Here is a 24,133-nt window from a genome sequence, read left to right on the forward strand (position 1 = left end):
ATGCCTATGAAAATATAAAGACACTGATCTGAGGTAGTGGAGCTCAGGCAGTAATGCTTGCTTGCCCACCAACACTTCCTGCTATGCAGCCCAGTTCCTAATAGGCCACAAAATGGTACCGGTCCACAGCCTGGGAGTTAGGGACCCCTACTATACAAACCACCACCAAAATAGAATGGGAGTGGCTATATTAAATATCAGAAAAAAATAGACTTTATGCCAAAAAAAAATCTTACTAGAGATAAAAAATATAATAAGAGAGGGAATCAATCCATCAGGAAGATTGATATGGTTTGGCTCTATGTCCCCACCCAAACCTCATCTTGAATTATAATCCCCACATGTCAGAGGAGGGGCCTGGCAGGAAGTGATGAGATGATGGGGGCAATTTCTTCCATGCTGTTCTCATATAGTGAGTTCTCAAGGGATCTGACAGCTTAAAAGTGTGGCTCTTCCCACTTCGCCATCTCTCTCTCCTGCTGTTTTGTGAAGAAGATCCTTGCTTCTCCTTTGCCTTCTGCCACGATTATAAGTTTTCTGAGGTCTCCCCAGCAATGTGGAATGGTGAGTCAATTAAACCTCTTTTCTTTACAAATTACCCAGTCTCAAGTAGTTCTTTATAACAGTATGAAAACTGACTAATACAAAAAATTGGTACCAGGAGTCGGGGGCTGCTATAAAGATACCTAAAAATGTGGAAGCAAATTGGGAACTGGGTAGAAGATGAAGGTTGAAACACGCTGAAGAGCTCAGAAGAAGACAGAAAGATGTGGGAAAGTTTGTAACATCCTGGAGACTTGTTGAATGGTTTTGACCAAAATCCTGACACTGAGATGAACAGTGAAGTCCAGGCTTAGGTGGTCTTAGAGGGGGATGATAAACTTATTGGGATCTGGAGCAAACGTTACTCTTCTATCCTTTAACAAAGAGACTCACGGCATTTTGACCCTGCCCTAGAGATCTGTAAGATCAACTTGAGAGACATGATTTAGGGTATCTGGCAGAAGAAATGTCTAAGCAGCAAGGCATTTGAAAAATGACCTTTTTCTGAAAGTGCACAGTCATACATTCACAAAGAGATGATCTCAAATTGGAAGTTATCTTTAAAAGAGAAGCAGAATATAAAAGCTTGGAAAATTTGCAGACTGACCAACCATGCAATACAAAAGAAAAACCCATTTTCTGGGGAGAAATTCAAGTTGGCTGCAGTAATTTATATAAGCAACAAGGAGTTGAATGTTTATAGCCAAAACAATAGGGAAAATGTCTTCAGGGCATTTTAAAGATCTTTATGGCAGCCCCTCCCATCACAGGCCTAGAGGTCTAGGAGGGAAAAATAGTTGTGTGGGATGGTCTCAGGGCCCCACTGCTCTATGCAGTCTCTGGACATGGCACACTGTCCCAGCTGCTCCAGCTCTAGCTGTGGCTAAAAAGGACCAAGGCACAGCTCAGTCCATTGCCTCAGAGGGTGTGAGCCCCAAACCTTGGTAGCTTCAACTTGGTGTTGGGCCTGCAGGTGCACAGAAGGCAGGGATTGAGGTTTGGGAGCCTTTGCCTACATTTCAGAGGATGTATGTAAACGCTTGGATGTCCAGGCAGAAGTTTGCTACAGGGGCGGAAGCCTCACGGATAACCTCTACTAGGGGAGTGCAGAAGGGAAATGTGGGGTTAGATCCCCCACACAGAATCTCCACTGGGGTACTACATAGTGCAGCTGTGAGAAGTGGACCACCATCTTCAAGATCCCAGAATGGTAGATCCTCTGAGAGCTTGCACTGTATACCTGAAAAAGCTGTAGGCACTCAATGCCAGACTGTGGAAGCAGCCACAGGCTGTACCCTGCAGAGCCTCAGGGGGAGAGCTGCCCAAAGCCTTGGCAGCCTACCTCTTATATCAGCATGCCCTGGATGTGAAACATGGAGTCAAAGGAAATAATTTTGGAGATTTAAGATTTATTGACTGCCCCGCTGGGTTTCAGACTCACATGGGGCCTGTAGCTATTTTGTTTGGGCCAATTTCTTCCATTTTGAATGGGAGCATTTACTAATGCCTGTACTTCCACTGTATCTTGGAAGTAACTAACTTGTTTTTGATTTTAAGACTCATAGGCAAAAGTGATATGTCTGGTCTCAGATTAGACTTTAGACTTGGACTTTGGGTTAATACTGCAATGACACTGCAAGTATTAGGGGACATTGCAAGGCATAATTGTATTTTGAAATGTGAGAAGGACATGAGATTTGGGAAGGGCCAGGGACAGAATGACATGGTTTGGCTTTGTGTCCCCACCCAAATCACATCTTGATTTGTAATTCCCATGTGTTAGTGGAGGGACTTGGTGGGAGGTGACTAGATCACGGGGGCAGATTTCCAGCATGCTGTTCTCATGGTAGTGAGTGAGTCCTCATAAGATCTGATGGGAAGGTGCTTGCTTCTCCCTCATCTTCTACAATGATTGCAAGCCAGGCAGAACTGTGAGGCAATTAAACCTCTTTTCTTTATAAATTAGTCACTAGTAGTTCTTTATAGCAGTATGAAAACAAACTAACATTAAGATGTAACAACTAAAAACATATATGTAACTAACAAAATATCCAAAAACTACATGAAGTAAAAACTGACAGAATTAAAAGTGTCACAAACAATTCAACAATAATATTTAGAGATTCACCACCCTACATTAAATAAAGGCTAGAAAAATTAGGCAGATTATCAACAGCATAAAGAAAACCTAAGCAACACTATAAACCATCTATCCCTACAGATATGTAGAGTACACTCCATCTAACAATAGCAGGATATACATTCATCTCAAGTGCACAGGATAGATCAGAGGCTAGGCCATAAAGTAAGCCTCAGTAATTTTAAAAGAATTAAAGTCACCAAAAATAAGTTATTCAATGACAAAAGAATTAAAGGAGAAATATGGGTTGGATACAAAATTTTTGGTTAAAAGTTCTTTTTTTCAGCACTTGTTCCATTTCCTCTGACCTCCATAGTTTCTAATGAAATACCTATCACATTTTTGTTATTCTGTAGGTAAAATGTCATTTTTCTCTGGCTGCTTTCAAGATTTTCAATTTTTGGTTGAGGAAAGTTTAGCTATGTGTGTATTAAGGTCTCTGGAGGAACAAATCTATATATGTACAAATACACAGAAAAACTTACTCTAAGGGATTGGCTCATGTGATAATGCAGGCTATCAAGTTCAAAATCTGCAAATAAGGCTGACCAGGCTGGAGACCCAGAGAAGAACTAACATTGCAGCTTGCATCCAAAGGCAGTCTATTGGCAGAATCCTTTCCTATTCAGGGAAGGTCAGTTTTTATTCTGTTAAGGCCTTCAAATGATTGGATGATGCCCACCTACATTATGGAGGGAAATTTACTATATTCAAAGTTCACAGATTTAAATGTTAATCTTATCTGATTTAAAAAAATCACAAAAACATTCAAATAAAATTTGCTCAAATATCTAGAAACCATTACCCAGTCAAGCTGATGTATAAATTAATCATTACAGTGGGTGCTGACATGCATTTTGTTTTTGTCTTTATCATATTTGCAGTTCATTTGGTTTCTGAAATATGCAGTATTATCTTTTGCCAAATTTGGAAAATTCTGAGCAAATCTTTCTTTGAATGTTTTTAAGTTTTGCCCTCTTTCTTCACTCCTTCCAGGACTTAGATGATATAAATTTTAGGTCTTTCATCATAATCCCACAAATTCCTAAAGCCCTATTCATTTGTTTTCAGTCTGTTTTCTCTACACTGTTCAAATTGGGTAATTTCTATTTTTTTCAAATTTACTGATTCTTTCCTTATTTCTCCATTCCACTATTGAGCCCATCTCTGAGTTTTTAATTTTGGTTACTATATTTTTACTTCTAGAATTGCCAGTTGGTTCTTCTTTATAGAATCTATTACTTTGCTGACACTTGCTGATATTTTCTGTTTTCACATTTGTTTCAAGAATGTTCATAATCACTTGTTAAAACATTTTTGTAATTAATGATTTAAAATTCTTGTCAGATACTTAAAATTCTTGTCAGATAATTCTAAAACTGGAAGCCGCTCAATTCAGCATCTGTTTTCCTTTTTGGTTTTCATTCAAGACAAAATATTCTTGGTTCTTCATATAAGTAATTTTTAATTGAAATCTAGACATCTGAAATCATGTTTCAGGAGATTTCTTCTGACAGGACACCACTCCAGCAGAAAAAAAGGAAAATCTCCAGGTAGGGTAGAAGTCTAGGTATCCAACTCAGCCTCTACTAGCACTCAGCATACAGGGAACAAGGATCTCCTTGTTATTTCTGGACATGGTTGGGAGTCCAGCTTCCCACTAGGCCTCCACTGATACCAACCCGGCTATGAGGAGTAAGGGTGCCATATTCTTGTTCCCCACAAACCATCCACTGAAACCACTGAGGAGTGGCCTCATTACTACCAAGCAGTAATGACAGGCTTGATTCCCATTAGATATCCCTTGATATCTTCCCAACACAGTAAGGGAGGAATACCTCATCAATACCAGCTTAGGGTAGAAGTCTAGTTTCCTAGATGGCCTATCCTGACACTTGCAGGAAGGGGGTTTACTGCCCAGGATGAATTAAAGTCCTAGTTCCCTGCTCCACCTTCTTTAACACAACCCCAGGGAGGAGATACAATTCCTCATTTATAACCTGATAAGAGTGAAAATCTAAGTTCTTGCTCTAACAAGCTTTCACTGCCATTTTTTCCTATGGTGTTTGGTGGAAGTAAAATGGCTATTATCTAATACTTTTCTGTCTTACTAGGTGGAGGATTTTGGTTAGAGAGAGTAGGTTTTTCTTGAGGTTTGTTTTTATGTGCCCATTGGTATTTCTGGGTTACTCACTTCTCCAGTACTTTGGTGGGACAAAAAGGGTAAAAAGAAAATCCAGGGAACCCACTACCATGTAGTTACTTGGGTCTCATAGTTCCTAGCTAGTCTGCCTGTTTCTGTCTTACTTTCAGGGACTTATTTCAGGGACTATATTTTTATATAAAACATCCAGGTTTTTTTTTAATCTGTAGTAAATAGGAAAAATATCGAAAGTTATGTCTTCATATTTCTGGAAGCAGAAGTTTATACAAAGATAAGTTATCTTACTATGCATTACATTTTAGGCTTTTGCCATTTTGGTTTTACTTTACTTGGTATTTTCCACTTTCTTCTCTAAGGAATATTTTTTCAAACTCCTCAACAATATTTCAGCTCAACTTGGACAGGAAAAAAGTGATTGATTATATCTAGTCCATGATAACTAGAAGGATGTAAGATCCCCAGGAGCCAGGACTGGCGGTGAGACAGTAGCAAATTTTTCTATTCCAGTTGCATATTTGAGTAAACATTTACAGGGGAGGGAGAGGTAAAAGTGTGAAGCCCTGAAAACTGAAATGTCAAGGAATGCTATGACTTTAAGCTCCTTCCTTCCTAAATATCATATGTAGTCATGGAATGTAGACGTGGAATTATATCCCACTGAAACAAGGATTTGAATATTTTGCTCACTGCTGTATTTACAATAATCCCTGGCATAAAGAAGATAATCAATAATCTTTGCTGAATTAAGAAATGAATAAATGCAAAGAGAATGTTCATACAACTTTTATTAACAATAGTAACTAGAGATATTTTGGTTTCCTTTTGAAATACCTAATAATTAATGAATCATCTATCAAATTTTCATACACTACAGTAAAATATGGCTTTCAAAATATTAATGAAAAATTGTCTTGTTATTGTGAGTGTGCTTAGCTGTTTTTCTAAACAGGTTGGTATCTGATGTTTTAAACCACTGTTTTGGTTCTAATGCCACAATATTTTCTTTGCTGCAAACATAATTATTGGTATAAATTTCAATACTGGCAACTAAGGAGGATAAAATCATAAGTGACAACTATTCTAGTATTTACAAATGCCATTTTGAAGAAACTTGGTTAAGAGCTACCCATTTTACATATTTGTACAGTGTCATTACTTAGCAATTAGTTAAAGAGAAATGTAAAATATTCAGATGTTTAGATGACTTGTTAAATGGATTAGGAATTCAATCAAATTGCCTACAAAGTTATATTTAATTTTTTATTTCATAGCTCAGTCAAAGGATATAGTCAAAGGATATAAATACTTTTCAATCAGTGAAAATTCACTGCATATTGATTAATCATATGACTTGTTGAATTCCCCATCGATCTCATACAATAATATTATAGTACTCTGAGGAGAAATATTATCAGATATATTGGCTGTCATGTAAAATTTCACAACCAAGGTGTTCTAAAATATGCTGAGAATCGGCTTTCATAATAGTATGGAAAAAGGGAAAATAATTCATATAGAAAAAAATCATAACATGTTGATGATTTGTGGCACATTAAGAACAAGAAGTGGAATGATATTTTTTACCGATTCTAGATTCAAGCATAAGAAGTTCATGTGATAATTATTTTACCATATGCTTCTATTTTTTTACATAGCAAGTAATTTGTGTCACTTTTTACTGTTGTACTATTATTTTTATTGCTTTTCTTCCCCAAATATTTCTCATCCATGGTTATGGAATCTGCAAATATATTAGGCCAATTGTATTTTAATTCTTCCCACCCTCAGCGTTAGGGATAAAATAAGTTGTCAAAATCAATACTATAATAATATAGGACTTTTCCTCAACTCAATAACTGTAAAACCAGTTTATACTAATAAATATTAAAAACATTATAAAAGGGCCAATTATCATTGCTATAAAAATCAGACTTTTTTTTTTTTTTTTTTTTTGAGACAGAGTCTCACTCTGTCACCCAGGCAGGAGTGCAGTGGCACAATCTCGGCTCACTGCAAACTCCGCCTCCAGGATCCAAGCAATTCTTCTGCCTCAGCCTCCTGAGTAGCTGGGATTACAGGTGTGCACCACCATGCCCAGCTAATTTTTATATTTTTAATAGAAACGGGGTTTCACCATGTTGGCCAGGCTGGTCTGGACCCCCTGACCTCAGGTGATCTGCCCACCTTGGCCTCCCAAAGTGTTGAAATTACAGGTGTGAACCACCATGCTCCACCAAAATGAGACACTTTTTAATGACCTTTTTAACAACAAGCATCAACTACTACTATATTAAGTATGGTCACAAAAATGGCCTTTCATGTCCTAAGACATATCTAGTAGACTATTTTAATACCCTATGTGTGGGGGAAAAAAAAAAAAAAAGACACTTTTCACTTAATTCTGGATCTATTTATTTTCCTACTTTTATTCAAATAATTTCTCTCTTTTTTTTTTTTTTTTTTTTTGAGATGGAGTCTTGCTCTGTCGCACAGGCTAGAGTGTAGTGGCACAATCTCGGCTCACTGCAAGCTCCGCCTCCCGGGTTCACACCATTCTCCTGCCTCAGGCTCCTGAGTAGCTGGGACTATAGGCGCCTGCCACCATGCCCGGCTAATTTTTTGTATTTTTAGTAGAGACGGGGTTTCACCGTTTTAGCCAGGATGGTCTCGATATCCTGACCTCGTGACCCACCCGCCTCGGCCTCCCAAAGTGCTGGGATTACAGGCTTGAGCCACCGCGCCCGGCCCAAATGATTTCTTAAGGAAGCTTTTGATACTAAATTATCAACTAAAATGACATTAACTTCTAACAAGTCTAGTGAGGAAGTTTAATCAACAACACAAAAATTTCTATATTCTAACTGTAATAGGGAAAATTTTTTATATTTATTATTATAATGAACAATGAAAAACAAAATGCCTATCTAAACATGTATGGTTAAACAAATTATGGTATATTTAATACCGTGAAAACTATAGAAGAGTAACAAAAATAGGAAAAGCTTATATATACTGACATGAAAATGTCTCCAAGTCAGTGAGTAAATACAGCAAGAAAGAGTAAATTTAGTAAGATAACATTTTTTAAATCAATTGAAAACTATATAGCATGTTATGAGCATATAAGTATATACAAGTAGATGGAGAATCTCTTAGAAGAATGTACAATGGAACTGCCAATACTGGTTACTTCTGGGGATAAGTGTATTTTATTTCAATAAAAATGTATTCATTCCTTCATTACTTGTAAAAGAAAAATGATCTGACATGAAGCTTAAAGGGAAATAAAAATTTGACATTAAATGCTCAATATGCTTTAAATAATTCAGCTTATGCAAGCACAGAATTGAATAATTTTTAAAATAATTTTAAATATTAATGTTTTACTGTATATCTGTGATATTGACATTATAATTTGTTATTGCTAAAGTGTACCTAAATCGATTTAAGAAAAGCAAAAAGGTATAATAATATTTTTTCTGATATATTTCATGCCTTAATATTTTTGCTGTCAGAGGAACCACAGCAGAGACAAAAAAGATAATCTAGCAATTAATTCTATATTATTTTGTACTTAAATTTCCTCACCTGCTGATATTATATTCTCAAATATTCTCAAACTTTCTCAAATCTAGAACAGTGTCTAATTTAACCTTTGTAATCCACCAAGTATGCTTTCAATGGATATTTATTGCTGAATGGAAAGAAATTCTGTAGCAAAATAAGACTACACATATAATTTGCATATGTTTGCACATACCTACATGTGTACATTTTTTACTAAAGTTATCCAAGGTTTAAAAAAGTAAACAACACTCTCAAACTTCTACCTTATATTCATCCACAATAATGCTGAGGGCTTCATGACCAGCTTTCCTCATGTCTTCCAATTCTTGTTTATGTTTTTCCTGAAAGAAAAAGGAAACTAAAACCATGAGTTTTTCGTCTGTTTTGTTTTCAAAATAATAAAACCATAGACTTTTGCTGCTTCCATGCATGATTCAGTGGTTTGTAGCACATCAATGCTACAGCTGGAAACAGAAAAAAAAAGTGTATATATATAAAATACATCTTTATATATATAAAATATATATTTTTATATATAATATATATTTATATTATATAATATAGATATCTATATTATGTATTATATATTTATATATTATAGATGTAATATATAATATTTTATTGATATATATATACACACATATACATATATATACACACACACACACAAGCTTTGCTTAAAAGCATTGGGGAACACTGAGGCAATGAGAAATTAAAGGGAAATAACAGAAAAAGGAAAACCATGTTGACAGGCGAGATAACACAAGGCAAAGGTGCTTTCCCTTGGGGTATCTGGCAATTCTTGACCTGGATCGAGAGATGGGAGACCCTGCGTCACCGCAACAAGCCTTGGCCTCTGTATTTTTAATACATCCCAAAGTTTGAGAACCACTGGAATTAAGATGATTAGCCCCCAATTCTACCTACCTAGGACAGGAGAGGATGAAGTCTCTTTGGACATTGTTAACATCCTACAGTCTTTCCAGTTTTTCAAATATGATGCCCAGCTTCCGAAACAAAATTATCAGAAATAAGAACGACAAAACTAAAATGGAACACACACCCACACCTACACCCACACACACAGAAAACAGGTAAGACAAAAGAAATAGGTCCAGAGATGGGGCCATAGGTGGTTTTGATGCTAGTTATTACAGAGTCTTTAAAATGTATGTAAGAGTTCTTAATACATCCGAAAAACAGAAGGGAAATGGAGAAAACAGAGAGGACAGAGACTTTCCCCAGAGAACTGGAATTCATAAAATAGAAATTCTAGACCTGAGAAATATGTACTATTAATAACTCAATAGATGACATAATCAGATGAAAGAGAGTCGGAAACAGAATTAGGAAATTAAAAGATAGTGGGAAAAAAAATAAATAAAATAAATAAAGACTACAGCAAAAAGAATAGTATGATGGAAAATATTTTTAAGAATCTTTTAAAATAGGACAGAGTAAGTCCAAGAAAGCAAAAAGAGAAAAAAGACAAGAAAAAAGTGAAATAAGTAGTAAGATAATAAATAATGAAGTGAAAAAATCCACAAAACTTCCAACATCAGGCACAAATGCAGGACATTATATAATCTATAAATATTTCAAAAAATGAGAAGATATTACAAAATACATCAATAAATATAAAATTTTACATAAAATTTTAAAACTACAAAACAAAAAACACAATTTACCAAAACTAAAACAAGAATTACAAAATTTGAATAGTACTATATGTGTTAAAGAAACTGTGCCTGTATTAACTAAAAAAACAATCACATACACAAAAAATTCTCCAGACACATGGAATCTCTATACACGCAAAGCTTCATAGGTGAATCTTAAGAAACATTTAAGAAAAAATTAACAGATATCTTCCACAAACTCTTCCAGAGAATGTGAAAAGAAGGAATACTCCCTACCATATTTTATTTGGAAAATATGCCCTTTATACTAAAATCTGCAAAGTTGTTTAGAAGAAAAGAAAATTATGAGTTAAATCTCTTTTATAAATACAAAGACTGAAATCCTAAAGAAAATAACAGCAAATTAAACCTACTGACATAAAGAATACATCTCAATCAAGTGGGATTTATTATACTAATGCCAGGTTGGTTGGAGTGAGGAACCACATAAACCTCCTATACAATCTTTCACACACTCCCCTTCTGACATTGGCTTGCAGGGTGTCACTGCCTAAGATGACAGCAGAAGACACGTGATGCAACTGGCACTGCCTCTGCCAGCCTGTGACCCTCCGTGAATGACTGCAAAGAACAACTCACTCTCACTTGAAAGAGCTCTGAGAGAAAATTAAGCTGCAACTATATTTAGGAAAAAAGAGAATGCTGATAGTTCTTGTCCATTTACTGCTACCACTTCCTTTTTCATCAATTCCCCTTATTTATTATACCTTACTGATTAAACAGGTCACATTTCATTATCAACATCTAATTCTTTTTTCTGGTAAGCCCTTTATCTTGTCATATTACAGCTAAATCACAATTTGCTCAACTACCTAATCATAAAGAATCAACAGCAATTGTCATAAACACAGATTTTTATTAGTATGATTATAAATACATGTTTCATGGCAACAATCTATTTTAAGATAGTTTCCCATTGTTGTGGGAGCTATTTTAGTTAAAACTAGGTAATAATAACTAAATACATTTACCTGTTTAAGAAAATTCTTGTACTACACTACACTATAAACAAGCAAACAAATGAGGACATCACTAAAACTCATCACTTCGGAACTCCCATTCATGTCAAGTTATAATTCACAAATAGTATATTACTGTTTCATGTAAGGAACTAGGTAAGGCAAAAGCGCCAACCCATTTACTAAATATTAGCACAGCTTTTATTTTCATTGCTCAAGATTTTTAAAATTAAATAGAAATAAATATTCTGCCATTTTATGTTTATAACCTAGTGGATCATCCTAGGCAGTTCTTGGGATGCATACATTCTACCCTGGGGATATATGCAGTCAGATACACTAGTGTTATCCAGAGAGTGCTTTATAAAACAGAAAAGCTAACATAAAATAGGCTACCATGGTCAAACAAATTGTGGAAATTAACAACATATATTCACATATTAAAAACCTCTGACAAACTCGTAAGTAATCTGTTTACCTTTAGTAAAACCAGCATTTTTTAAACTTATCTGATTAAATATTATTTTCTTTCTCTCTTGACAATAACTATTACTAATTTAAAAATTGAAGAGACTACCAAAAAAGTTTAAAGATCTTTAAAAATTAAGAGTTAATTAGCCTAAAGCAAAGCAAATTAACCGAGATACCATAAGTGAAGCTAAAGAAGAATATGTTCTTTGGCCTAATTAATTACAAATTGAAAATAAATGTACATCATTTCAATTATAGTATAATCATTCAATATCTATGGCTCTGAATAATGACATTAGTCATTAAAAAGTATTGGTGTACGGCTGGGCACAGTGGCTCACACCTATAATCTCAGCACTTTGGGAGGCCGAGGCGGGCAGATCATGAGGTCAGGGGTTCAAGACCAGCCTGGCCAACATAGTGAGACCCCATCTCTACTAAAAATACAAAAATTAGCCGGGCATGGTGGTGGGAGCCTGTAGTCCTAGCTACTCGGAAGGCTGAGGAAGGAGAATCACTTGAACCCAGGAGGCAGAGGTTATGGTAAGCCAAGATTGCGCCACTGCACTCCAGCCTGGGCAACAGAGCAAGACTCCATCTTAAAAAGAAAAAAAAGAAGTATTGGTGTGCTATTAAAAGTGTAAGACTATTACACTTGCTATACTTGCTATTTGCTGCTGTGCTTCAAATGCTATTTACCCCAGATATTGAATGTTCACTTCCTCTACATCATGCTCAAAAATTATCTTACGAAAGAGACTTTTCCTGACCACATATATAAAAGAGTACACCACTGATCAATATCCACTAATCACGCTTTATTTTTCTCATAGCACCTATCACTATGTTTTACATTTGTTCATTCCTATATGCCCCAACTATATTGGAAGAGGTAGTGCTAGTACTCCACAACACTATGGCGCTTATTAAAGTGAAGAAAAAAGGACATCACAAAGATTTCACAGTTTGATAGTAAGTTCAATTTGAGAGGGTGAAATTTTACTTGACACTGAATATATGTACCTTAAATGGTGCATTATATAGAATATCAGCTCAGTCAATAAGCACTGAATAAACAAGAAATAGAATGGTCAAGATTTGAAGGCCAAATATATTTGGGAAGAGCAAAAGGTGTTTCCTTCTTCATCAAAGAGAGACAGAACTATTTTACATCAAAATAAAAATGTTAATAACACTATTCACAACCTGGTCTTCAAAAGGAGGCTCCCTGACAGTTTCAAATAGATGTTTGCTGAATGATTGAATGAGAATAAAACCAATGTTCTTTTTCTGATACAAGCTAAGCATATAAATTAAAAAAACATTTTTTGGGTACGTTTCTCTATCTGTTAAATGAGGGAGATGGAATAAATTATTTCTAAGATACACTTCCAACTTTCTTAATACTATCCTATAATACAGTATGTTACAAACAAATCAATCAACCTTCCTTTGCTTACTTCAAAGTTACTAATGGCAATCATACAACCACAATGTGACACAACAGTCTGTCCAGAGAAATAACCAAGTAGTCATACTAAAATTCATTTCAAGAATATACAGCCAAATATTTACAGCCCATCTTTAAAGGAGTCAAGCCAAATTTAACCACAATGATAACTTTCTTTCAATGTCAAACCCCAAAACATGACTAGAAAGAGATGACAAAGGCAAATTTCCTCACCTTAAATAAAACTACGGAAATTTTAAGCAAAAAGAGACTTCCAAAGTAAACTATTCCAATATGTTCATTTTGTAAATGAAGATACTGAAGCCCAGATAAGTCAAAAACTTTGTTTAAAGTCACTAAAATGATTGTGCGCCAGGTATTGTTCAATAACGGCATAGCAAAGCCTAAACTGATCTCCTGATAGCCACCCTAATGCTGCTTATTTGAAAATATCCTATCAAAATCAAGCTATTTGAATGTATTCTCATTCCCTCATCAACAGGTATGTTTTCTGCATATAAATCAATAAAACACAGAATCACATATCATATTTCATACATTGTGGTGAAGCAAAGACATATAACTAGTCATGGTATGTAAAATTTGAAATATTCATTCATCAATTTATTACTGCTAACCAGAAGTTTTCATCTGACAAAACTGATCCAAACGTGCTTTTCAAAGGTAAATGTAAGCACATTCCAACCAATCCTCCTCTACCCATAACTGCTCCTATTCCAACTGCTTCTTAACTAAAATGATTAAATATACCTAAGTCTCATACTCTTAATATGCCTGGACATGATGAGTATTCAAGAAATTTTTTAAAAGATACACATGTAAACAAGGAACCATACAATCAACAAATAAAGGTGCTTTCCAAAATAGTGAAATATTAACAAAAAATATTTTTGGTGACCATCACTGGTATATTGACAGCGACACACGATATGAACATCTGAATCAAGACTTTCTTTTAAAAAGCTCATATCCTATTTTTGTTGGTAATTACCAAGCCAAATAGAACTTCTACTAATACTTCTAAGAAATTAATTCATGCATAGCAACAGGATCCTCTGCTACACGGATGGTTAAAAGTCAGCATTTAATTGATGTGTTTGGAATGAATTATTACAGTGATCTTAAAAAGATAAAGAAATTCCAAAGATCAACTAACCACATTATATTCCATCTATCAGAAAGCAGCTGCCTCTCCCCTTCCAAATTATTTGGTCAAGAGCCAGTCTACAATTAGCCTACCAGAACATTATTAGCAAACAATATCTGATTTGGAAAGGTTTTCCAATATAGGCTTCACCACCACTTTTGTGGAAGCCACAAGATTACATCCCTTTCACAACAACTAATCAACTATATTGGAGAAGGCAGACACAAACACCTCCAGATATTCCAAAAGGATATCTATGGGGCAAGAAATCAAAATAAAGATGGTGGGATAACATACAACCCATACATGAAAACAGTCTGAATGAGAAATGGTACAAAATTACCCCTCCCAAAATCTGAAAAATCCAACACACCTAAATGGCTTAATTATAAATGCCAGAGTAGTGCAAAAAAGATAAGATTATACCGTATGTGCATACCATCAGTACAGAAGAAAAACAACAAAACAACACCTCTTCATTTCTCATCAACCACACCACTTGACAGCTGCAATAAGCCTGGTTGTTTTTCCTAAATGAGCCATAATCCTTGCAACGGAAGTAGGTTTCATGAGCATGACACCGCATTATGAAACAGAAGTCTTTCCCGTAGAATAAATGTTTAGTCTCCACTTCTCCATTCTGTCTTATTTCTCAGTCTCTCTATACATGTAGTAACAAATAATAGCACATGACAGACCCTTCAAAATCAAACCCAGTCTCAAAAACTAATTCCATAATTTAGACAAATATAAAACATGATAAGAATCAGTCTAAAAGTATAAATATTACAAATGGAAATAAAGAATTTTGCCATAGCACTCTATCTCCAATACTAAAATGGATGCCCTTAATAAGATTGTCCCTCTAGAGTAAGATAACGAAAATCTCAAAAGACTAATTTTAATCACTGTTCCTATCCCAATAATGGCTGCCTTAACACATGGCATGAATTTCATGGCATGCAGAATCCAAAGCCATCAGCTTTGCTGAATCCTCTCAATCAAAAACAAGAGTAAAAAAGCAAACTTCTCCTGGAATTCTCCTAACAGATACAATGAAGAAGGTATGCAAAGGACCTCACGATCTACTCATACATGCACAGAAGTAATCAATTTTCCTATATGTTAATTTACAAACCCCAGACATGATATTTTCACATCCATGTCTAAGGCAAAACACTAAGGAAAGAAATTGGTGGTGAGCAAAAGTGGAATGAATAAACAGGTCACACTAAATTCATCATCCTGAAGATGAAAACAACTACTCAAATGAAATTCATAACAGAAGATGATATGTTTACAACAGTGCCATGATTGTTGCCATTGTGAATTCTCCATTAGCACAACATGTCCTCTACCAATCACATTCTGTTAAAGAATGAAGGCCAAATCCTGCACAGCCTGAGAAAAGTAGTCTTTTGCGAAACCCCAGCTGAGATCCTGGTTAATTTGTTGACTGGATTGGCTCTGTTCCCACTGCTACTTCAGTGTCGCCTTATTAAGTGCTCCAAGAAAAAAGAAACTCCATTCTGCATCAGATTCAGTTTATTGGCATCAGATTCAGATTATTATTTATTTTTAGCTTTGTTAAGATCTTCAAAGGCATGGAGCCTTGAAAGGCAGATGCTCAAAACTAACTCAGGCCAAGCACAGGAGAAAAAAAAAAGAAGGGAGAAAGAAGGAAGAAAACTATGTAGGAAAAGAGGAAAATATCAAGGAAAGGAAGGACAGGGAGGGAAGGAGAAAGAGAGAGAAAAGAGGAGGAAAAAAGGAGTGGCGGGGGGAGAAGGGAAGAGCAGACAAAGTTTGCAGTCCTAAGACCAGCTGTGCCTACTTGCATGGGACAATTACAACAAATCCTCCCTACTTTGTGGTTATAGCAAGAAACAATTTCTAGTCACTAAATGTTAAAGAAAGGGTCTATAACCTATATATACACAATAAATCTACAAACATCCCAGTCAATAAGAATCTAAAACACTCTAGAATTCTTAAAATATTGTGTGACTTTTCCCATTTTAAGTCTGGTCTCCAAAGTTTGATTATATTTTAACCCCAGAAGCAGAAAGGAACATTCTAGTAACACAGCTTCTCAATACATTTTAAAATTTGATGAACAAAAGGAAAACGGCTGAATACTAAAAATCACTTTTTAATGTTCTTGTCATTTATCTACAGTGAGTTTTTCTGTTCACAGTATTATTATATTTGCCTTCACATATTTAAATATGTTAAAAGTGGTACTTGTAGTGGGTTGAATTATGACCTCCCTAAAAGGTTTGTCCAAGTCCTAAAACCTGGTAGCTGTGCATATAACCTTATTTGGAAATAGTTTATCTGTAGATACAATTAGTTAAGAATCATAAGATGAGATCATCCTGGACTTAGGATGGGCCAAAAGTCCAATAATTGGTATTTTTATAAGAGAAAGGATAGGGAGATTTGAGACAGAGATGTAGAGTAGAAAGGCATGTGAAGGAAGAAGTAGAGGATGGAGTTATTCTGCCATATGCTGAAGAATATCAGGCACTAATAGAAGCTGGAAGAGGTAACAAAGTATTCCCCCTAGATCATTTGGAGGCAGTACGACCTGCCAAGATGTTGATTTTTAAAACTCTGACCTCCATAACATAAATTTCTGCTGTTTTTAGCCACTAAGTGCATGTAATTCATTTTACTGTACTTCATTATACCGTGCTTCACAGATACTGCATTTTTTACAAATTGAATGCTTTTAAGTTCAGGACTACACGTGAAGGTTTGTTACACAGAAAACTTGGGTCATGGGGGTTTATTTTACAGATGATTTCATCATACAGGTATTAAGCCTAGTACCCATTAGTTGTTTTTCCTGATCCTCTCCTTCCTCCCACTCTCCACCTTCCAACTGGCCCCAGTGTGTGTTGTTCCCCTCATAAATCAGCACGATTTTTCCAAAAGTTGTGTGCTCACTCTGTGTTCTCTGTGTCAAATATTTGTAATTGTAATATTTCAAAATTTTTCATTATCAGTTCACCCATTACAGTGATCTGTGATCAGTTATCTTTGATGTTACTATTGTTTTCAGGTGCCACAAACTATGCCCATATCAGATGGCAAACTTAATAAATGTTGTCTGTGTTTTGACTGAACAACCAACCATTTCCCCATCTACCCCCATCTCCTAGAGCCTCTCTATTCCCTGAGACACAATAATATTGAAATCAGGCCAATTAATAACCCTATAATAACAGCTAAGTGTTCAAGTGACAGAGAGAGACGTATGGCTCTCACTTTAAATCAAAAGCTAGAAATGATTAACCTTAGTGAGGAAGGCATATGAAAAGCTAGAGCAGCCAAAATCAAGGCCTCTCAGGTCAATAGCCAAGTTGGGAATGAACGCAAAGGACAAGTTTTGGAGGAAATTGGAAGTGCTACTCCAGTGAACACAGAGATGATAAGAAAGTGATACAGCCTTATTGCTGATATGGAGAAAGTTTTAGTGGTCTAGGGAGAAGACTGAACCAGCAGCAACATTCCCCTGTAAGCCAAAGCCTAATTCAGAACAAGGCCATAACTCTTTTCAATTCTGTGAAATCTGAGAAAGGTTAGGAAGCTGCAGAAGACAAACCTGAGGTTATCAGAGATTGGTTCATGATGTTGAAGGAAAAAAGCCATCTCCATAAGATAAAAATGTGACGTGAAGCAGCAAGTGCTGATGTAGAACTGCAGCAAATTATCAAGAAGTTCTAGCTGATATAATGGATGAAGGTGGCAACACTAAACAACAGATCTGCAATGTAGATAAAATATTCTTCTCTTGGAAGATGACACGCAGGACTTTCACAGCCAGAGGGAAGAAGTCAATGACTGGCTTCAAAGTTTGAAAGGACAGGCTGACACTCTTGTTAGGGGCTAATGCAGTTGGTGACTTTAAGTGGAAGCCAATGCTCACTTACCATCCACAAAATCCAGGGCCCTTAAGCATTATGTTGCTCTGCCTGTGTTCTATCAATGCAAGAACAAAGCCTGGATGAGAGCACATCTACTTACAGCACGGTTTACCAAATATTTTAAGACCATTGTTGAGAACTACTGCTAAAAAAATATAAATAAATGATAAATAAATTCCTTTCCACCACAGATGTGGTAGAAATAGCAAGAAAACTAGAGTTGTAAGTAAAGCCTGAAGATGTGACTGAATTGCTGCAATCACATAACACCTGAACAGATAAGGAGCTGCTTCTTAGGAACAAACAAAGAGAGTGGTTTCTTGAGATGGAATCCACTTCTGGTGAAGATGCTGTGAACATTGTTGAAATGGCTGCCAGGGATCTGGAATATTATTACATAAACTTAAGTGCTAAAGCAGTGGCAGGAACTGAGAGAACTGACTCCAATTTTGAAAGAGGTTTTATTTTGGGTAAAATGCTGTCACACAACACTGCACGTTAGAGAGGACTCTTTCATGAAAGCAAGAGTCAATAGATGCAGCAAACTTCATTACAGTTTCATTTTAAGAAACTGCAACAGCCATACCAACCTTCAGCAATCACCACCCTTATTAACAGCAGCTCTCAACACTGAGGCAACATCCTTCACTAGCAAAAGGATTATGACTCACTGAAAGCTCAGATGATTGTAAGCATGTTTTAGCAATAAGCATTTTAATTTAGGTACATTTTTTAGACATGGATGGTATTACACACAATAATCTACAGTATAGTACAAACATAACTTTTATATACTCTAAGAAACCAAAAAATTCATCTGACTCACTTACTGCAACATTTGCTTTACTGCAGTGGTCTGGAACCAAACTCTGCAGTATCTCCAAGGCATACTTGTATAGGGTTATCCAGAAAAGATCTGTGGGGAACTCATTTGTCCAACAGCATGAATCCCATTAACTCAGAGGATTCACAAGGTTTTTGAAAATGGTATACTAAGAAAAATATAGCAAGCCTAGGATGAAGCCTAGGATGCAGGAGAAATAAATGAAATGAAGAACAACTGTCAGACTGCTGAGATTCTACAGGAAGGAAGTAGGCTGATTAGACCAGAAAGCTATAAATATGTGCTAATCTTCAAAAAAAAAAAAAAAAAGAGGAATAACCTGAGGTTAGATCTACGGTTGCAAAGCCCAGGGCCCAGAGGCACAGCTTGAGCTATGGGTACGGAGTCAAAGGCCAGCAGAGCCACAGGCACAGATGGCAACAGAACTGCAAGTACAAAACATAACCAAGCCAGGGCCATGGGCACAGAGGACAACTGACCTGGATCACAGGCCCAGACAATAATCACACTAGAGCCACAAGTCCAGAAACTCACCAACCTGTAGTCATGGGCTTAGAAGGCAAAGCATCAAGCCATAGAGGATTAGTCTTAGGCCTTGAAACCTAATGAATTTTCCTTCCTGTGTTTTAAATTTGTTTGGAACTGGTGATTTCTTTATTTCTTCCAATTTTCTCTTTCAGATGGGAATCTGATGCCTGTACCACCACTGTATTCTGAAAGCAGATGACTTGTTTTCTAGTTCCACAGGTCTACTAATAAAAGAACTTTGATCACATTCAGTCTCGCCCTCATCTGGTTTAGATTATTCAGATGATGACACTGAGACTTTTGAGTTAATGTTATTTAAATGAGATTTTGAATGTAAAGCTGATGTTGTACTGAGTTGAGATTTCTGGGAATATTAGGACTCTGTCAATATATTTTGCACAGTGAAGGACAGGAATTTTGTGGGGCCAGGAAGAACACAGTAACAGATTGAATTGTGCCCCTAAAAAGTTTTGCCCAAGTCCTAATCCTTGGTACCTATGAATGTAATCTTATTCGGAAATAGGGTCTTTGCATTATAATTAAGGTAAAGATTTACCATGAGGTAAAGATTTATGAATGTGCCCTAAATTCAATGACTGATTCCCTTTTAAGAGAAAAGAGAGGGAGATTTGAGACACAGGGAAGAGGGCCATGAGAAGACAGAAGCAGAAATTGGACTCAGTCATACTGCCAGAAGCCAGGAAATGTCACGTGCCATGAGAAACTGGAGGAGACCAGGAAAGATTTTCCCATAGAACCTTCAGAGGGAGTGTGGCCCTGCCGACACATTAATTTCAAACTTCTAATCCCCAGAACTGTGAGAGAATAGATTTCTTGTATTTCAATCCACCAAGTTTGTGGTAATTTGTTATAGCAGCCCTAGAAATCAAATAACTGTACTTTTCCACTGTCCTTTGAATGAGCTTCTTCCTTCACACACCAAACACCTCACGTACCTCAACTTTTACTTTGTCCAGTGTATGCCTGGGACACCAGTACATTAATACAATAAGATATTTCTCCTGATTATGACATAGGCTTTTTCAAATTACTTCTTACCTAAGTGTTAAAAATAATTACTTGTCTAATCGTCTAAAAATAATTATTTGTCTAAATCACCTCTCCTAAACGGGATATCAACGATTTAACACAGATCCTAATAATAATAATTAATAGCAATAATACCAGACCTTTAAAAGAAATGGCAGATTATTCATAGGTACCTACTGTTGCTGCCACCTAAAATGCAACTAAAACATCTGAAAGACAGTGTAGGTTTTCTGTTTTGTTTTGTTTTGCTTGTAATAGTACAAAGGTATAAAGGCAAAGAGTCAAAGTTGAGAAAACAAAAGACTAAAAGCAGATGCATGTGTGCTAACTGTAATAGCAAAATGGAAAAAAAAAACCTGAATCTTAAAGAAGCACTGTGAAAAGTGAAAAATAATTCAGTAATACTGCAGAAAACCCAAAATACTCAGGATTTCACAGCAGCAAAGTACTCTGGAAGGGTAGGTAAAAGGAATGCTAAGAACAGGATGATTGCCTGAAAGTTTGCTTAAGATGTAGTCCTCCCCAGATCACTTCCACCACTCTGCAGAGCTTGACACTACACAATTGTAGTAGAGGAATGAGGGTCTATTCTCTGAAGCGGGGAATACAGAAGGTCTCTAAACTGGGAACACTAGGCACAGATGAGGGCAGGAGTACCACAGTAAACAAGAAAAGGAGTGAAAGTTTCCACAGTAAATATAAAGGCCCTGAAATCTTTCCTGTTTAGCCTGGATTATCCTGACCAGACAGAAACTAAATGGACCTTCTCTAGAGAATGTTATCAAACCAAGCAAGAAAGACCAGCTAAATAATTTTTGAGACTCAGTATAAAATAAAATGTGGAAACCTTACCCAAAAACGAAGAAATTAAAGATGTCAATAGTAGATTAAACCAAGCATGGGGGTCTTATAAGCATAGGGCCCTGTGCAAATGCAGAGGTTGCACACTCATAAAACTAGCCCTGCTCAAAGATACTGACAGTGAGAGAGGGCTGACAATAAACAGCCTTGTCCTATAACCCTATCGTCAAGCCTGCTCTACATCATGCCCCATTTGTCAGCATAGAGCTTCCAAACAACCTTCTGCGCCCTATTCCTAAATAAGAGATACCTATGGAAAACAAATCATTTAGAGAAAGCCTCTAAATGAAAGACAAATATCAACAGACAATAAAAGAAAAGGAAAAAGCACAGTTAGAAGAAACACTGTGTAGGAATAAAAAATAATATTAACATCCTCAAAGAAATAAGAGAAGATATGACACTCATAAAACAAGAACCAAATGCTATAAAAATAGAAGACTCAAAGAAAAACAAAAAATAAAGCTCTTGGAAATACAAAACATAATAATTCATATAAAAATATCAATTGAAAAATAAGATTGCCAGACATGGTGGCTAACACCTGTAATCCCAGAACTTTGGGAGGTCAAGGTGGGTGGACTGCTTGAGGTCAGTAGTTCGAGACCAGTCTGGGAAATACAGCAAAACTCTGTCTCTACAAAAAGTAGAAAAATTAGTCAGACATGGTGGCACACACCTGTAGTCCCAGCTACTCAGGAGGCTGAAGTGGGAGGATGGCTTGAGCCTGGGAGGCAGAGGTTGCAGTGAATCAAGATCACACCACTGTACTCCAGCTTGGGTGACAGAGTGAGACCCTGACTAAAAAGTAAAAAGAAAAGAAAAATAGTTAAGAAAATCAGACAGATTGGAGAGAGAAAATAAAGGAAAGAAAAATCGATAAAACAGGCAGTTCTGTAGATCTATCAACCAAATAATAGTTGTTACAGAAAGAAGAGAGAAAACAAAACAGTAATACATCAAAAATAATTCAAGGTTCATGTGGAACATGGTGCTATCAATATTTCGAGGGATGCATTAAAACAGAACAAGTCAATGCTCATTAGAACTCCGTTCCATGTTTGGAAGGTGACTGAAATCAACAAGCAGATAGATATCCCTGGGTGCTGCCTTGAGGTGGCCACCTGAGTCTATGACATGAGTGGGTACGGGGGCACTGCAGCAGTGCCAACATGGGCTGAATCTAGGCATGTTCCTTTTGCACAGTCTTAGATACATAATGCCAGTAGGAACTGTTCTATTTGTCAATAAGGGAGACAGAGGCTGCTGATGGCTATGAAGCAAATTCCCTGGTGGCCCTAAACATAGCAGGCAAGTGAGATTGATGCTGGCAGCCCTGGAGGGCTACACATGGGTCTTGACAGGAACTGACAGTATTCCACCAGAGTAGAAGATATTACATGAATTTGGATAGTTGACCATCATTTCTTCACACCAAGGAACACACTGTACAGCCCATAATGTCCAACAATGGACACAGAGATAGCCTCCTTAGAGTAATATAATAGTCTGATAGACAAATAGAATGGGCAGCTGAAACCTTGGTTGTCTAAAATGGGGAAATAAAAGCATGAATGGTTGGCTTACATGCCTTCACAAGTTGTGTGCTCACACTCAACATAAGCGGGACTAAAGGAGTGTCCCCGCTAGATTTCTGTTTTTCTGGCTGATCTGGGGAAGAGTGAGAAGGGATGATGCATACTACGCAATTCTTGCCGAGGGAGAAATACACTGATATAACAATTATATTTTTTCTTTCTTCCTCAAATCACTTTTTAAAAATATCTTTTTTCCCCTACCTGATGCAGTGGTCCTAGGACCAGAGCTGCAACTACAAATGCTGAAAGCACAGTTGATTTCTAAGCAAGGAATTGTCACTATGTTTTTAAACCTCATTTCACAATTTCTAAAGGGCCTAATGGGGGTGGGCTGCATCTTCACCCCCATCTAGCAAAATTGGGGTTAAAAGTGAATGTAGGTGTATTGCCTGGTGGTAAAAATAGCTCACTAGTACTGTACCTATGTAACTGTACCTAATCTGAATGGGAATGGACTGAGGAAGAGGTACTTGGTAAACTTATCCTGCTCCCTGCAATCCAGACCAACATAGTGGCAATTCTAATGTCCCTTCCAAAGGTGATAGTACTAATGGACAGAAGAAGAAATGATGACTAAGAGTAAAGAAATGAATAAGTGGGTTATTAACTGAAGGAAATTCAATATTACATTAACAACTCTAAAGAGTCTCAGAGCAAGAGATGATACTTTCTCTTAGCTCAATTGTCCCAGATCCCTGAAAGGGTCAATAAAGCTGTGCACTTGTCAGGACCCCTTCTGCTTCTGGAATCTAAAAAGATTGATGGGAAATCTGCAAACCTGAGTGGCCTCACCCTGGGAGACCCTCAAACAATATGATGGACTGAACAAATTATTAATGATTATGTATATTCTTTTGATGTGAGGAATCCATGGTCAAAAACCAGAGGACAGCCTCTGGTACTATGATATATACATATATACTGATTTTCACTGCCAGTTCCTGGCTCATAACTCCTAAAATCCTTGGGGTCTCCAAAGTGCTGTCTTTTATGTGTCTTTTGTCTGATAGGTTCAGGATAGGGCTGGTCACCAGAAAGACCAAGGCAGGATTAGAGGGTTGGGACATTCAGTCCCGTCGCCCAACCTCAAGGGAAAGGATAGAAGTTGAAGGTCAAGTTGATCACCAATGGCCAACAGTTTAATCATCATGCCTACCT

The 24,133-nt window shown here is 36.6% G+C and overlaps 1 protein-coding gene across 22 annotated transcripts in view; it reads right to left on the reverse strand.

The window, feature by feature from the left end:
• LOC105492180 (coiled-coil domain containing 91) overlaps positions 1–24,133 on the reverse strand; it is a 372,391-nt gene that overhangs the window by 187,866 nt on the left and 160,392 nt on the right. For 20 of the 22 annotated variants that reach the window (XR_011609272.1, XM_024796159.2, XM_011759196.3 and 17 more), the window contains one exon: positions 8,678–8,755. The exons of the other annotated variants lie outside the window; for them this stretch is intronic. Coding sequence is in view for 19 of the 20 variants with exons in the window: in XM_024796159.2 (XP_024651927.2) it covers positions 8,678–8,755 (78 nt within the window). In the remaining variant the exon portion in view is untranslated. The remainder of the gene's footprint in view (positions 1–8,677; positions 8,756–24,133) is intronic. 22 annotated transcript variants of the gene reach the window in all.

Source organism: Macaca nemestrina, chromosome 10 (genome assembly GCF_043159975.1).
Source record: "Macaca nemestrina isolate mMacNem1 chromosome 10, mMacNem.hap1, whole genome shotgun sequence".
In the NCBI taxonomy this organism is placed as follows: Eukaryota; Metazoa; Chordata; class Mammalia; order Primates; family Cercopithecidae; genus Macaca; species Macaca nemestrina.